The sequence below is a fragment of the Denticeps clupeoides genome, chromosome 12 (assembly GCF_900700375.1).
Source record: "Denticeps clupeoides chromosome 12, fDenClu1.1, whole genome shotgun sequence".
Lineage (NCBI taxonomy): Eukaryota > Metazoa > Chordata > Actinopteri > Clupeiformes > Denticipitidae > Denticeps > Denticeps clupeoides.
In genome coordinates this window covers 1,378,965-1,396,154 of record NC_041718.1, presented here as the reverse complement: position 1 = coordinate 1,396,154, position 17,190 = coordinate 1,378,965, and the positions used below count along the sequence as shown (strand labels likewise).

General features: G+C 40.1%; 1 protein-coding gene across 13 annotated transcripts in view; it reads left to right on the top strand.

Annotated features, from left to right (window-relative positions):
- Nucleotides 1-17,190, top strand: part of dock3 (dedicator of cytokinesis 3) — a 163,073-nt gene that overhangs the window by 34,934 nt on the left and 110,949 nt on the right. For all 13 annotated transcript variants that reach the window (XM_028999407.1, XM_028999403.1, XM_028999404.1 and 10 more), the window contains exons 2-3: nt 3,310-3,393; nt 10,265-10,305. In XM_028999407.1, coding sequence (XP_028855240.1) covers nt 3,310-3,393; nt 10,265-10,305 — 125 coding nt within the window. The remainder of the gene's footprint in view (nt 1-3,309; nt 3,394-10,264; nt 10,306-17,190) is intronic.

Below are 17,190 nucleotides of genomic sequence, written 5' to 3'. Positions count from 1 at the left end.
ACTGTCTGTAATTGCTTTGTAGTTTCCCAGGCAATTTGTTTTCATTAGAAACTACATAGACAAATATTACATAAACTATATAGAGCAGGTATGTTAGATGTAGATAGATATGATTTTAGAGAGAGTTTCACCTTCCAATCATGGAGATAGACAGGAAACAACAGACTCAAAGTGTTGAAAATAAAAAGTGTATACCCATGTGAAAATGTCCACCAAAACAGTCCTACGCCTTGAAATGACTGTGCAGACAGGTACAGTTAGTCCTATGTGGCATTAGGCTTGGACGTATCGCTAAATAATACCTACAGTACATGATCTTGTATGCTGCATAAAGAGTCACTGACAATAAAGCATGCAGTACATACTGGTTTGGGGAACCATGCAACACGGGGAAACCTCAGGGTTTGTGTTGAAGATCAGCTCTGTAGACTCCAGTTCCAGGGTTTATGTAGGGGAGCAGATGAGACACAACAAACCGCACCTGATGCTTGTTACACAGGGAAGAATTGCTACCCTTGTTGAAGAGACCTGAGAAAGGGATGTGAGGAGGATCCCGCATCCCGGAAGTGTGAGAGAATTAAAGTGCATACTACGGATTTGGGATTTACCAGGGAGCCTGTGGTTACAAGAGTGGGGGGCAGATGATTAATTGAATGGTCTCTAGCTCTGCAGTATTCAGATTGCTTCAGAAACCAGAAGACATTTTACAATTTGGGCTAATTTAATTGATTTTAAATGAAGTTTAATTGATCTTGTGCCAAACTATTTCCATTTCCATTTTTGATTATATTATGTTTTGCTCTCAAGTAAAAATTAAATACAAAATATCATGAAGTTGTATTCTAGAGATGATTAGTGATGCAAAGTTATGCTGGATAATTTGTGATTGTCTAAGTGAAGGAGTCTGATGTCACCGGTTTATTACAATTTTCCTTAAAGGACCCCATAAAGTATTCTGCATTCAGGTGGCATTTGAAATGAATTTCCAAAGAATATTTTTTTCAGGTGCAACTGGCTTGAATGCACTGTCTGTTGGCATGGCAGCCTTTGGCCTAATGGTATGTGCTGTGTACATATTCATAGTCATTAATTTAACAATGCGGGTAGCAGGCAGGCATAGAAAGCAAGTGAATGTGAAAACACAAAAAATTATGATCACATTGTTAGAGTAAACAGAGAGCAAATCAATGCAAGCACAGCTAGCAGGCAGGTTTAACGTAGAGAACATTCATGTTATTTAAGTAAAATCTTTCATTTTTGAAAGATTGCTGGTTAGCCTGTGGTTATGTGTTTACTATGTCTGATGGAAGGAATGTCCCCTTGTTTTTATTTCTTTGAGCACAGGCCTTCTCAGTATTCTAGAGCAGTGGTCTGGTTGCCTGGTAATGACTCCAACACACTGGTTGCAGTCAGTTCTTCTTTGAGCCCTGATTGATATGGAGAACCATGCAGAGGATTTGCTGAATAATCTGACAGAACAGGCCAGTGTCAAAGGCCCTCCAGAAAAACAACTTGAGATACGACTGAGAAACAGTAGCACAAAACATCACGTATATCCTGACAAAAATGTTGTTTATTCATTAAACACACATCTTCTGATATATCAATGATTCACTGTATTGCTCTATGTTTATATTTTTTGTTATGTATATTCTTTCAAAGATACACACTGAATCCCTCTCAAAAAAGTCAACTGTTGAAAATAAGTTGGTGTGTAAAGGCTACACAGTTATTTACTGCATATACTTTTTGTAGTAAATAACAATGTTGTAGGCAAGTGCGGAAAAAATTAAGCATGCATTTAAAATTTAAATAATAAAAATAAAGTGAGCAAACAAAGGGAAAATCGAAGTCAGCATTACTTCTTATAGGCAGGGATTTTCAAAGTACAGAGTTTTTATTATTATATTTAGTACGATCAGTCAATCAATACCAAACAAGTGCTAATTTATTTATTTGAATAAGAGAATCAGCTGAGAAGAATTCTTTAAATATGGCTGGAATTAAATACCAAACCAGTCTCAATTAAATACCAATCTTATGAGGCTTGCACATACACCATTTATTCCTCATGCATCTACACACAAACCTCACACATACACCATATATTCTACAAAAATGTCATGTGTGATGTGTAACGAAAAAATATGTAAATGCCTGCGTGGCAAAAATAGCATGTGTGTGAGGAAAAATTGGTGAATGTGCGAGATTTGTACGTAGCTGTGTGAGGAATACATGGAGTATGTGTGAGCTTATATTATAATGAGGACTGTGCAGAGACTTTGCCATTGGCCGGGTGCCCAGCTAGTCCCGGCCACAGGACACGGCTCTGGACATTCAGACAGAACAGTGACAGCGGATTTTACCACTTGAGAGGAAGCACTGAGTCAAGTCATTCATTTAATTTATAGTATAATGAAATCATCACAGACCACACTGAAGTTAGCTCCTTAATCGCAGCTCCTTATTAGAGTTGTCCTTCCACCTTAAATGCTACTCAGAAAGCTGCAGAACCCATATTACCACTTGTACCTGTATTCACTGACAATTTCACCTGTGCATTGGATTATGATGAATTTCTTACCAGGTGAGAAATGTCTTACTAGGGTTCATAAGCCTTGGGCCACTGAAAACCCACTTGTTTAGGATAAAATACGATGTGTAGGAAAAGCATGAAGTGTTACCTATGACGATGCCATCATGCTATTAATTAAATGAATGGCTTGACTCAGTGCTTCCTGCCATTTTCCCTGGATGGTAAAATTCGCCGTCGCTGTTCTGTCTGAATGTCCAGAGCCGTGGTCCCATGGGCAGGACCAGCTGGGCACCCGGCCAATAGCACACTAGGTATTCCTCACGCATCTACATACGAAGCTCGCACACTCACCACTTTTTCCTCGCATGCATACTACTTCTGCCACGCACGCATTCATATGCACATCACACATGACATTTTTGAAGAACACATGGTGTATGTGTGACGAAAGATAGTGTATGTGCCAGCCTTTCTTGATATACGGCCTAGGGGGCACCTCATAACATCTTTGCTAGTGAAGACTTTCACTCAGTCAAATCAACCCCAACCCTGCTCTGACACCTACTGCACGCTCAGTCTACCCTGGAAGGTAGTACGTCTCTGACTCACTCCTTTTTTTGTGTGTGTGTGTGTGTGTGTTTGTGTGTGTGTGTGTGGTGGGTGGTCAAAGCCCATTGAGACATTTGAGCTTTTGGGCAGAATAAAAATAAACAATTGATGTTGCTGTTGTTTTAGTAGCTGCTCGGTGTTCATCCACCTCTTCTTTCTTCTAGTCATCTGCAGCTTCCGGGGCTCTGTCGCTCATGGACTGACGCTGGAGATTGGTGAGACGGTGCAGATACTGGAGAAGTGTGAAGGTAAGTCCCAGTTTGCATACTGACGATGTATGAAGGTTTGCAGACTTTTGTTTGCCTCTCTGAACAAACCACTGCAGAAGACATCATCATTTCTTTCCCAATGTAGATGTGTGTACAAATAAAGTAAAGTATTAGTGTAACCATCCCTCCAAGCCCTGAACCCTTCAGAAATATTTCAATGTGTGTCCATGGAAGATGTTCTACAAATCTATCAGACTTGGTGACCAATGTGGCAAAATGCTTTTGAGAAGCTTATGGAAGGCTATAATAAGCATTTGATTCAGTATAAGCAACTAAAATGTAATGCTACTTGATAACAACAAAGTGAATCATTTCACTCTCACTCACTTTCCATACTTATGAGCAGGGTCACAGCTGCCGAATCCCATCTGTAACAAACTCAAAGTTTTCAGATGGCTGTGAGTGGCAGAGAACCCAGGCCCAAGCCAGAGATAATGAGGATGATTAGGTGATTATTAGTCACAGCTTGTTGGTTCTCTGAACTGGAAATTCCACTAGGACACTGGATGCTCTGGATGGAACTCAGAGCTCAGGAGAAGAATGTTAGAAACGTTCAGCCATCAACACTGGGTTTACACTCATGACCTTACATAGGTTCAGGAAACAGTGCAGTCTTCATCTAGTGCTATGTTGCTTTCAAATAATTGCAGGAGGATGTCATTACAGTGGAGACTTACCGGGCTAAGGTCTGATTTAGCATATTCTAGCTAAACTCTATTGCTTGGTCTAATGGTGTCTACTATTGGTCTAATGGTGTTTACTATTGCTTGGTCTAATGGTGTCCTCATTTGATCCATGCTGTCACTGCAATGTGTTTGGAATCCAGCCCAGCCACTCTGTGTACAGACAGTGAGAATATGCCCAGTGGGTTCAGTGCATTTATCCTTGCCGCTTCTCTGTACTTGCTGCTGATGAGTGTTTCCATGACATGTCTGTGGGTCATGCTGGAATTTTAAAGGTGCTGACTGCACTACTTTCCACACAGGTAGTTTCCAGCAGCTTCCACACTGATTTAGCTCAATGGAGATAGACAGATATCATTGCATTTGTCTTTTTTTCTTATCTGGACTGATCTTTCTTGCGCATTTGTAAAATGTATTGTGCAGCTGGCACACATCAGGTGCTGAAACTGGCCTACTGGTCCTTCTGCATTAATGATGAGGAGAAATTAGGATCTTTCGGGGCAGTTGTGGCCTAGCAGTTAAGGAAGCGGCCCCATAATCAGAAGGTTGCTGGTTCAAATACCAATCTGCTGAGGTGCCACTGATTTGCCACTGAGCATAGCACTGTCCCCACACACTGCTCGCCGGTGCCTGTCATGGCTGCCCACTGCTCACTAAGGGTGATTGTTAAATACAGAGGACACATTTCGTTGTGTCACCGTGTGCTGAGTAATTATTTCACTTTCACATTTTTTTTTCACTTTGGCCATTTATACTTTATCATCTTTATGGCAGACTGATGGAAATCTAGAGTTTACGTGTGGTGGTCCACTGCTTGCTGAACAATATCTCATAATTCATTCAAAACAAATCTTTTAAATCTCTTGAATTGCTGTCAATACAAAATGAGTTATGTGCCCTAGACTAATAATCAATGGGTTAGAAACATACTTTACAGTTAGCGTGGTAAGTTGGCATATGGTACTTTTCTTTATAGCCATCTGTCTTTTTGCACTTAACCCATGTTGACTGTTTATTTGCAAAAAGTACAGTTTCAATCATCTGTGCCTGCTGTGCTTACATTTGTGGATAACTGACAGAAAGGGCCTATTTTTGTCATGCTTTCCAAATAATATGTTGGGATGGAGGTGCTGTCTGATGGTGGTTGGCAACACCACAATTTTCCTATTTCCTATCTCCGTCTTCCACGCCAACCACATGCACGTCCTTCCTCTTTTCCTCCTGCTTGGTAGCTCTATCCTCAGCATCCTTCTTCCAACATCTCTCCTCTGTATGTCCAAATCAACACAATCTCACTTCTCTGACTTTTTCTTCAAATCATTCAACCCATTACGTTCCTCTAATGTAGTCATTATTAATCCTGTCCATCCTCGTCACCCCAACATAAATCTCAGCATTTTTATCTCTGCACTCTCTTCTTCTCTCTTTCACACTTGCCATTGCTCTGGACTGTGGAACCCTAAAAGCTGAACTCATGCTCCTTCCCCAGCTCTCCTCCCCGTAACCTGATCATCCCCTTGTCCTTCTCATTCACACTCATGCATTCTGTCTCAGCCCTATTGACCAATGTCTGTTTTAACTTCTCCCTGAACTTCACCTTATAGTTCTCCTTCTTCAATCTCCAACTCTTGATTATTGGCTCTGCCTTCCATGTCCTCTTGAATTACAGAATTCCAACCTACAAACCACCATCCACTATGTATATCTACACTCTCCCCTGGTACTACCTCATTCAAACTGATCCTCCTGCTTAGTATATAATCAACCTGGGTGCATGTTCCTCCACTCGTATATGTCACCCTGTGCTCCTCCACAAGTGTTCACCATAGCTATTTATCCCCATCTGACCTTCTGCATTCTTCACTTTCACACCATCTCTACACATTACCTCCTCATCAGCTTCATTTCCTTCACCAGCATGTCCACAGAAGCATTGGAAGAAAAGCCCTCTTCCAATACATCTGGTCTCCTGCACACACAACATACCAACCTTCATATCAGTTAACTCTCTCTACCTTTACTAGTCATGCTAGTCATGATTTCCTAAGTCCCAACCTCCATCCTCTCCTCCTGCCTTTGGATACACTTCCCCCTCTTCTTCTTCAGCACTAGCCCGATTTCCACCAGCACCTTGTCGGCTAGCAGTACTGGTGGCGGAAAATTGTCTGGTTTGCATAAGTGATGTGAATAGAGATTTCTTATGTAACCCTCACCATTTACATGGGCTTGGGACTGGCACAAAGAAATACACCCATATTTAATAAAACTACCAATCCTCAGCATGACCTCAAATTTGCACAAATGGATTTTACTGAAATAGGTTTCTCATTATAAAAGATATTATATCATCTTTAAGGAGTAGATTGTAAACACTTGTTCAGCCATGGGCACAGCTTCAAGTTTATAGATTTTTTGAATCTCTAATTAATATCATGTTGGGAGACTGTCAGGACTGACCAATGGTCAAAACAATGACATGTTTATCACAGTCACTGCTGCACAAAAAAACATCATAAAGCATGATCAAAAGAAGGAAAAGATTCCGAATCTAGTCAGTGGTTATCTTAGATGACTGTGAAACCAGAGATGCACAGAGAACCGCCGACAAACTGCCAACCTTCAGGGATGTCTGGGAGAAATAAGTGAAGAGGCTGTCTGGGATATTTAACCTTGGGCCTGACATCACACTGGATGAAATATTAATTCCCTTGAAAGGTAACTCACAAGTTCTGTTTATTATGGCCATAATCAATAAATCATAAGCATTAATTGTATGCTCAATAAAGACTAATCTATTTCAGAGTTGTTTTGGAGAATATTTTGAAATCTGTTTTCTTTTTGACTACCTCTAGATCACCATCGCAAAGTGGAATCTGGGGGTTCATGTGGTTTTGGGTGTCATTCAGGATTTCATTGGACACATACTCAATGGTGCCATTGCTGTATTTTGTATATTTATATATAGTTCAAATAGTTCTACATGTTGTCATGTTAAAATGTTTAAATTGTATTGTTGAAGTTTTACTTAATGTTGGGTTCTGTTGTATCGTTTTTGTGTCATGGTTTTATATTTTCTGTTCAGAAATTTGATGTCTAGATATCTATTTTATCTGTTTTATTTTATGAACACTGATTTTTGTTTTACAAAGAAAATTGTTAAAATTAACAAAGGCATTCATGAATTTCATTGTGCCACAGAATGACTATTTGTCATAATTATGATCATATACGGAGAAAAGTACTGCTTAATATTTCAGTTAGAATCTAAAATAGACAAATGCTTATTTTCCATAAAATTTAGGAAAATTGACTCAATGTGAACCTGAACAATTTGAAAAAAATAAAATATTTGATGACGGTGATGTTTCAGCTTGTTGTAATAGACCTTTGGAGGCATGTGACACCTTGTGGCCAAAGGTGGCATTGCAGTTTTTATTAGAGGCTGGTGTAAACACTGAAAGTGGAATTAAATTTGTATCTTGTTGTGTATGTGAAGGACAGGCCATTCCAGATCCATTCTTGTCGAGCTTTTAACACATCATCTCCAGTCTGCCTTCCATACAATTTCAGTATGAATCCCATAGTTTCTCAGACAACAATGGCCTTGTAACTGAAATGACAAGTCGATCTAACACTACACATGTTCACCCAAGCAGGAAAAGATTTTAAAGGACAATCATCTTATGGAACATCAATACCCTTCCCCCCCTTTCCTGTTTTGTTTTTCTCTCGCTCCATCTGTCTCTATCTGTCCATGAGTCACTTTGAATAATAACATAATTTTTTTATTTGTTGCACATAGAAACCATTTAAATTACATGGCGTTATATCGGCATGTTATATAAGGTGATAGAAGCCTGGAAGTCATCTGTGATTCCAGTTTAACAGTAAAAACATGTTTTACACTTTTAAGTGTGTTTCTATCTGATGTCAGACTGCAGCAAATCACACCTTCAGACCCAGCCGTGCCTGTCTGTCTGTTTTAGAATCAGACAACGGTGCCACAGGCCCCCACACTCTCTGTTAGACACCCTCTTAGCCCAGCCCCCTGTTTATACCTCTCTACCGTTACTACCTGCTGTACTTCCTGTTTCTCTATTTCCTTTTTAGTCTTCCTGACGTTAACCCCATTCCTCTTTTCTGTCAACTTCTGCCTCACTAATTCACTGCCAGTCTACACACCAAAACCAGCGGCCTCAGGCCGAGAAAGAGAGGCTGATTTAATGTGATGGGTGCTCCTACACAGATGGGAGCAGGTGCAGTGGGGACCACAGCCTCCACTGTTGCGAATACTGCTTGCTAGCATCACATGTGGATTCGTTAGAAGAGCATCATTCCCATCATGCCGCAGGAAATTTTCTCTCATTTTTCCTTGCTTGCTCTCTCATCTCTGATGAGTACGCAACTTGCTGGCTGTTTCGGTCATTCCCATCCATCCGCCTCAGGAATGAGTCACATGGAACTGTGATGCAGTTGTCTGTCACTTTTCTGCTCAAGGACGTTGAGAATTCCAGTGGCACATTTAAACGTTAATTACAAGTGATGAGTTTCTGGTGTTCTGGTACCTAGTTTTAATGCTGCCACTGACCTTAATTTAGTCAAAATTTGCCAAAAGCTTGTTGGACCAGGCAGCATTTGCAGGTTGCTATTTCAGTCAGACAAATCAGATCCTCAGAGAGGAATTTGCTATATGAAGGTTCAAACAAGTCTGAATTTCCTGCCTTTCATGGCTGCATTCATACTTTTCAGCTCCATGAAGCTGTACCTGTAGGGGTCACGGTGGTTTTAAGTGAAAATGAAGTAATTGTCATTGTGAAATAGTGTGAAATATGTCCTCTGCTTTTAACCCATCACCCTTAGTGTGCAGTGGGCAGCCCTGAAAGGTGCCCGGGTAGCAGTGTGTGGGGACACCAAATCCACTCACTCTCATGCTAGAGGAGATCATACTAAAAGTCCTCATGAAGCAGACATTTGTTGAGGCAGCAAATTTATTTGTATTTGTGTAATGGGTTGATGATTTGTTCAATCATCTTTTGATTTAATTGCAGCATTCAGGATTTGTAAAATGCTCCAAATTCATGTTGAAAGCACAAGAGATGCATAAGAGATGCCGATGCAGTCGGATTAAGTCTGGGCACTGCCTGGGCCATTCTAAAAACCTTTGGTGGAGCTGTTCTTTTGTTCATTTAAATGGATGCTTGGGGTCATTGTCATGTTGGAATCCTTTAGGATAGTGACCAAAAGGTGACAATTGGTGACGCTGGTGACCTTGGTGACCATAATTAATTTGATTTTGGGACACCTTTTATGTTTATACATGGGTATATTTTGCCACTATAGTGCTCACACGCTGGTTTCCATAGCCACAATCCACCGCTCCACTCTGGGCAAGTGTCATGATGGCCAGGAAGAACTGTATAATTTGTAGGTTGGTGCTTTGTGGGTGAATATATGGATGTATGATGTAGCTGTTTGTGTGTGAGGCTGTGTGTTTCTGTGTCAGGTTATGCAGACGTTGCATTTGAGACAGACAGGCTTTGATCTACTTCATCCGTATTCACAGTCTGCCGTGTGAGTCTGTCATCCCGTAGCGGCTCTGACCTGGTTACACTTTCCCTTCCCCTGACTCCAGCTGATTGGCCCTCTGTGGAGCAGTGCAACGCTGTATTTTACGCTAATGGTTTGAAACATTAGCAAAAATGACTATTTAAAGTACATGAATCGGTGGGAAAAACATCCAGATACTTAAATTCATCAAAATACCATGAATTTCCTCTCCTGCTTCCATTAGTTTTGAGGCATGATTGGAAGGCAGGTTGAGAGCCCATTTTGAGGAGAATTACCATTATCAATTCATCACTTTTTCACATTATTCACTTTTCACATTATCAATTCTTCACTTTTTCACTTTTCACTTTCACTTACATCATTCAGCCATGAGATGAATTACATACTTCCTACTAAGATATGTACTGTAAATAATTAGTTTTTGACATGATTGTTTGTGGCTATAGCAGCCAAAACATGGGACTGTTGCTGGTATATTTTGAAGGTACTGCCTGCAACCAAAAAAACAACATTTCCACCACTGCATAAGGGCTACAGCATAACAATGCTAGCTGTTTGGGGAAGTCATTCTGATCAGAGCTGCACTTTTTTTCTTCCAGGATGGTACAGAGGATTCTCCACCAAGAAGCCCACAGTCAAGGTAAACAGAGTTCAACCAATTTCCTGTTAAATACCATGAAAAACATTTAACAAATGGGGATCAGAGTACCCAACTGGCTATTTCCTTAATTTCAGGCTCATTTCCATTGTCTATAGATGGCATGGTTTTACTGGACAACCTGTAACTATTTCTTCCAATGCTGGATTTGGAGTGCTTTAACAAAATGTGCTGCCTATTGGCATATTTCCCCAGACACTGCAGAATGTACATAAATTGTTATAACCAGGGCTAAAATCTTTCTGCTTTCTAATCCTGATACAATTCTGTGGTGAGAAAAAGATGTTTCAGAATCAGTAGATGAATAAATCAAAGAATATATCAAAAAGCACACATTTTGTGGGCTATATTCATGCACTGATGCCTTAAACACATTTCAACACAATGGAAATTCTGGATCTTCTCTCACCCATTATGTCTACCATCCTGTTTAGCAATATCACTCACGCCTATATGATCCTGGCCTTTATCACCTCCACTTATTTTCATGAATTTTTTTAATATGCTTTATTTCCTATGTAGCAAGCATGTTCTGTTTTGGTGCACAACATGCTTTGAGTATCTGTTCTCTCAGTAATTTGTGAATATAACACTGTATACCACATTACCATGCTGGATAACGCTACAAACTTGCCCAGCAGAATGCAGGTTGGAATTGATGCATTATCTCACCACAGGCCTCATGATATGACCTTGTCTGTCTCTATTGATCAGTGGAGAATGCAACCTATTCTAGCCAAATCTCTCTTTAGGGTTGTATGTTTCTAAAGATTATTTAACGCTTTGAAGATACCCTCATCCTAATCCAAATATTCCAGGAAGCACCTTGATAACTGTTAGTTTAAATAGCTTTTAATGAAATATCTTGAAATAATGACGTAAGTGGCGAACTGCCAGAAAGGTACGGTTAAAGAAAGGTATGGTTACGTGGCGAGGCACTCTGACCGTGCAAACATAACCACCTGTTCTGATATTTCTGGAGAAATGAATCACTCATAAAAAATGTACAGTCACACACAAACACACTGCCTGTCTAGATAAAAGGCTCTAATATTTGTTGCAGTGCATTTAGCCTTTACTACAACATGCATTTGCAGTAGCCTCGTTTCTATGAGCTTCTGCAGTGTCTCAACATTCATTTTTGTATATATTTGCACTAATTTGTCACCAGAATATATATAGATATGATGGGACAGTTGGACAACTCTGCAAATTCTTCTCAAGCACGTCCCAAAGTTTTGGTCTAGTCTCTAGACTGTGGTGGCCAATCCATGTGTGAAAATGAAAATCTGAAAATCTCATGAGCCAATCTTTCACACGTTGAGCCTAATGAATCCTGGCATTGTCATCTTGAAATCTGCCTGTCCCTGATGGAGTAACCTGGTCACTCAGAAAGTTCAGGTAGTCAGCTGACCTTGACAGAACGTTGCTGAACCTCGAATAACTATCCTTCCCCACCATCCTTCCAGTTTCGAATAATGCATTGTGAATGGTTTTTGTTTTCGGTCAGTGTCAGACACATGACCGCACACACAAACATAACCAAGCACACTCCACAACCTAAACACAACGAACATGAAGCTTATGTGTTATGATGCATCTGTTATGGTATACCACACTCTGTGCCATTTGACACGTTAGAATCTAGAGGTTATGTGCATGCTGTGTGTGTGTGTGTGTGTGTGTGTGTTTAATACTCTCAGTGCTATGTGGCAGCCCTTCAAAGAGCACAGCTTCGTGCCCAAACCCCTGCTGTCATGTGTGTTCATGGTCTGTAGTGAACTCTGTAGTGATTCTGTGTTCGGTGTGGAGCCCATCTGTCCATTCCTGTCCTGCAGAGCATTTCAAAAACACAGAAATTAGTGTGTATGAGTGTCCGGGGGGGTTGTCGTGTGTGAACAATGCAATACATTACCTGTCCAAGTGCAATAATCTGTCCTTATCTTGATATTCTCTTCAAACTTTGCAAAAATTTTTGCTATCATACCCTTCCAGACATAAGTTTGGATGCACCTACTTTCTGTCGGTTATGGAGACTGAAATGGAGCCATTTTGAATAATTCAATAAAAGAAACAATTTACTGGGGAAAGTGAAGTATGTTTAGTGAATGTGATGAATCGGCACTTTTTACATTCATGGCTGCTTTTTCACTATTGTCATCATCAAAAGCCGCTTGATGAGATGCTCATTAACATGAGTGAATGATAAGAAAGTGTTCAGCGTAAACCTTCAGGTTCTGGAAACCGTCCCCGTTGTCCAACTTTAGGTGATGGAGAGAAGCAAAAGCTTCATTATTTGCAACTTTCATGCAACTTGTTTGCTATTTATTTGTTTTTTTATAATTCTGTGTCTTGAATTTTGTTCTATAATGTAAAATGCAAGACCCATACACAATTAGATGCATTCAAACATTTGACTGGTAATGTATGTCTAGACTGGACTTAATCACACCGAACATAATCACATTTTTAATTTAAGATAAATGAAATGAAAGGCCTTGAGGGTTTTATTATCACTCATACAGTCTATGAGGGAAGGTACAGGGTGTAATTGTTTTCCCTGCACTCGTCTTCACAGGGATATCCCCACCTAACCATCACACAATGCTGATTTCAATTATTTAATCACTCAACAATAGCATATAAACATTTTTTTAACATTTCAATGCTGTACCGCTATTCAGTATGTCTTTAAATGTGTGCAATAAAAAACTGTAAAAAATAATCTATTTACCTTCAGTGCTCCTTGTTCAACCTGTGAGTGTTTGGATAAGGGTGTCTGAAAAATGTTGTAAATGTAAAGGTTTATTACAATAGCTGCAAATGTTTCCATGCTTATTACCCCCCTTATTCATCCAAAGAGGAATGAAAAGATTTAAACAGGATAAGTATCGCAAACCAACACATGTGACAGTGTGTTACTTGGTGCTGGTCCCGAGCCCAGGTAAATGGCGAGAGTTGAGTGAGGAAGGGCATCCGGTGTAAAACATTTTCTAGTTTAAGTATGCAGACAACAGACTGGCAAGCCCTAATGGGAGCAGCTGTGGGAGAAACTATGAGGCCCCCCTAGGCCGTATATCAAGAAAATCTCACGCATCTATATACAAACCTCAAACATACAGCATATATTACATACAAAACTTGCACATTCACCACTTTTTCCTCGCCCACATACTACTTATGTTGCCCATGCATTCACATAATTTTTCATGCACATCACACATGACATTTGTATGAGGTTTGTATGTAGATGCGTGAGGAATATAAGGTGTATGTGGTAGGTTTGTATGTAGATGCGTGAGGAATATATGGTGTATGTGTGAGGAATATATGTAGATATATAAGGAATATATGTTGTACGTGTGAGGTTTGTATGTAGATGTGTGAGGAATACATGGTGTATGTGTGAGGTTTGTATGTAGATGCGTGAGGAATATATGGTGTATGTGTGAGGTTTGTATGTAGATGCGTGAGGAATATATGGTGTATGTGTGAGGTTTGTATGTAGATGTGTGAGGTTTGTATGTAGATGCGTGAGGAATATATGGTGTACGTGTGAGGTTTGTATGTAGATGCGTGAGGAATATATGGTGTACGTGTGAGGTTTGTATGTAGATGCGTGAGGAATATATGGTGTATGTGTGAGGTTTGTATGTAGATGCGTGAGGAATATATGGTGTACGTGTGAGGTTTGTATGTAGATGCGTGAGGAATATATGGTGTATGTGTGAGGTTTGTATGTAGATGCGTGAGGAATATATGGTGTATGTGTGAGGTTTGTATATAGACGCGTGAGGAATATATGGTGTATGTGTGAGGTTTGAATGAAGATGCGTGAGGAATATATGGTGTACGTGTGAGGTTTGTATGTAGATGCGTGAGGAATATATGGTGTATGTGTGAGGTTTGTATGTAGATGCATGAGGAATATATGGTGTATGTGTGAGGTTTGTACATTTTACAGCATTTACAGCATTTATCAGACGCCCTTATCCAGAGCAACTTGCAAATCAGTAGTTACAGGGACAGTCCCCCTGGAGTAACTTGGGGTTAAGTGTCTTGCTCAGGGACACAATGGTAGTAAGTGGGGTTAGAACCTGGGTCTTCTGGTTCACAGGCGAGTGTGTTACCCACTAGGTTACGACAACCCTTTGTATGTAGATGTGTGAGGAATATACGGTGTACGTGTGAGGTTTGTATGTAGATGCCTGATGAATATATGATTAATGTGTAACCACTCACAAAGAACAGAACAAAAACAAAACAAAAGAACAAAAACTCGGACAAAATACATATGCAATGTTTATTGTGTTGATTTACCATTACAGTAGCACCCTTCACAATAAAGCTAACAAAGGCCCTGTCATCATGTGAAAAGTGTATGACATGCTCTCTGAACAGCCCAAACAATGATGCTCATGCACACAAGGAAAGCCAGCTGACTGGGAAAAATCCCCATCAGTGATATAATGAACACATCCATTTCAAGGTACAACCATGTTTCCAGATTATACACTTCTGCTTGAATATGCTGTGGGGCAGTGGTGGCCTAGTGTTGACTCCAGCTGGTCCAGAGTGTTGGTAAGGATGCAGACCCGTAATCAGAAAGTTGCCGGTTTGAATCTGAGGTGCCACTGAGCAAAGTACCGTCCCCACACACTGCTCCCTGGCCGTGTGTCACCGCTGCCCACTTCTCCCTCTGGAAATGCAAAGGACACATTTCACTTTGTGCACTGGCTGCTGTGCTGTGGTGTGTGACAACTGTGATGACTAATCACTAACTAATGTGACGATCCACTGCACTGCATCCATAAAAGTCTGTCTGGCCACACACTCAGCACAGGGCGCCAGTCAGCTGAGGAGGAATGTAAAGGCTAGAAATGTATTGGAGACTGCAGTGTAGACTTGCCGGCCTCTGTCCTTTGCTGATTTAAGTGTTGGCCAGTGGTTGTCAAACTTCTTTTTCCTGGCACCTGGTCATGTCAGGCTTTGGGGTTGCAAGGCCCTGCATAGCCTTTGAACACTTGTGTACATATAGAGATATTATTATTACTATAAGATAAGATATCAGATGGAATCAGCAGATGGCAAGGTAGGGACCAGGTACTTGGGACAAACAGGGAAATGCATAGAGGTCAGTGTTGTCACATGATCACTCCACACCAGGAAGCTGTCCAGGAGAGATTTACCATGCACATCCGATCCACTGCACTGCATGGTGGATCACTGGATGGTGAAGGATAAAGAAAAAAGAAGGCTGTGTTAGTATGAATTTAGCTAGAATGACAGTAGGAGAACTAAGGACTCAACATTTATGGTATCAATGGTAAAGGGAGTGTTTTCTAGCATGGTTTTAAATACTGAAACTGTGTCTGTTTCCCCTAATATTATTTCCAAGATGTGGGGCTATCTAAGCAAATGCTCTATTTCCAGCAGTGACTTTGCATGCTTTGGGGACAGCAAGTAGGCCTTCTCACTGAGAACGAATGGATTGTGGTCAGTTATGAGGGACTAGTAGATTACTAAAATATTCTGGAGCAAGACCATGCAAGGCTTTATAGGTGAGAAGCAGTATCTTCAATATGGTATTTAACTGGAAGCCAATGTAGAGAAGATGATACAGGAGTAATGTGTTCATACAGTCTTGTGCATTAAAAAGTTATTAATGTTATAAATGCATGTTATAATAGTATAAATGGTATAAGTGCATGTATATGTATTAACTTCCTAACCCTAGCTATATCTTTTGGTGGATGTACGCTGTCCTGGAAATATTTTGAATATGACAGTCCAATATAAGGTCACAGCCATTTTTTGTGTGATGTATTGAGAAACCTGCACAACTGAAATCTGTATTCTTATAATCTGCATCTCGCCCCTTTAGGACCAATCACCAACACTTCAGTCTTATCAGAGTTGATGTTAAGGAAGATGTGGGTCATCCAGTCTCTGATGTTCGGTTGACAATTTTCCAGGTTGGAAAGGTGGTGAACTTCATCCGACTTGGGTGTTGTCAGCATAAAAGTGAAAGTTTACTCCATGTTTATAAATTAATTGTCTGATAGGCAGCATGTACAATGAGAATGATAAGGACCCAGCACTTGTGGAACTCTGTATTTTACTATGGTTTTTGCAGAGTAGTCTTTGCATAGTCTGATAAAATGAAAGCAATTCATTCAAAGCTGTCATTTGAGCCAGGAGATGGCTGACCCACGTATTCCAACTAGCTTTTCAAGATGATTTACTAGTCTGTAATTTCATAAAACTCCAGGATTAAGAGTAGATTTATTTTATTTTTTAATATATCTTTATTGTTTTAACACGTTAACGTAAAAACATGTAACATACAATAAAGAAGATAAGACTAAGAAGTAAATATAGTTAATGAATAAAACACAACAAAAACACTTCCCTCCCATTGGTATCAGTCAGCACGAATGCAGACTAGTTTTTCATATACTCACTTCTCCTTAATCTCTTCAGACAGATCAATATTTGGATGAATTCTTGTTTACCCTTTAAAACATTTGAAGGCTTGATAACATTTGCCTTGTCCATAGAGTGATTTTTAGGTCCATTTGTCCTCTCACTAAACATTGCTATACATCTGTTTGCATTTAACAGTCAGAGGTCCATCAGTGTTCGCTGGCTCTCATTATATCTATGCTGGTCTGGATACAATCCAAGTAGAAAAAAACTTGTCCCCAGTGGGACTGGTTTACAGATCATCTTCTCCATCACAACCCACAGATCCTCCCAAAACAGTTTATTACTCTCCCGGACACAATGAAAAAGGGTTCCTTTTAACACACATTTATTGCAAATATCGGGAATATTTTTGTTAAATCGGTTACATTTTTCTGGTGT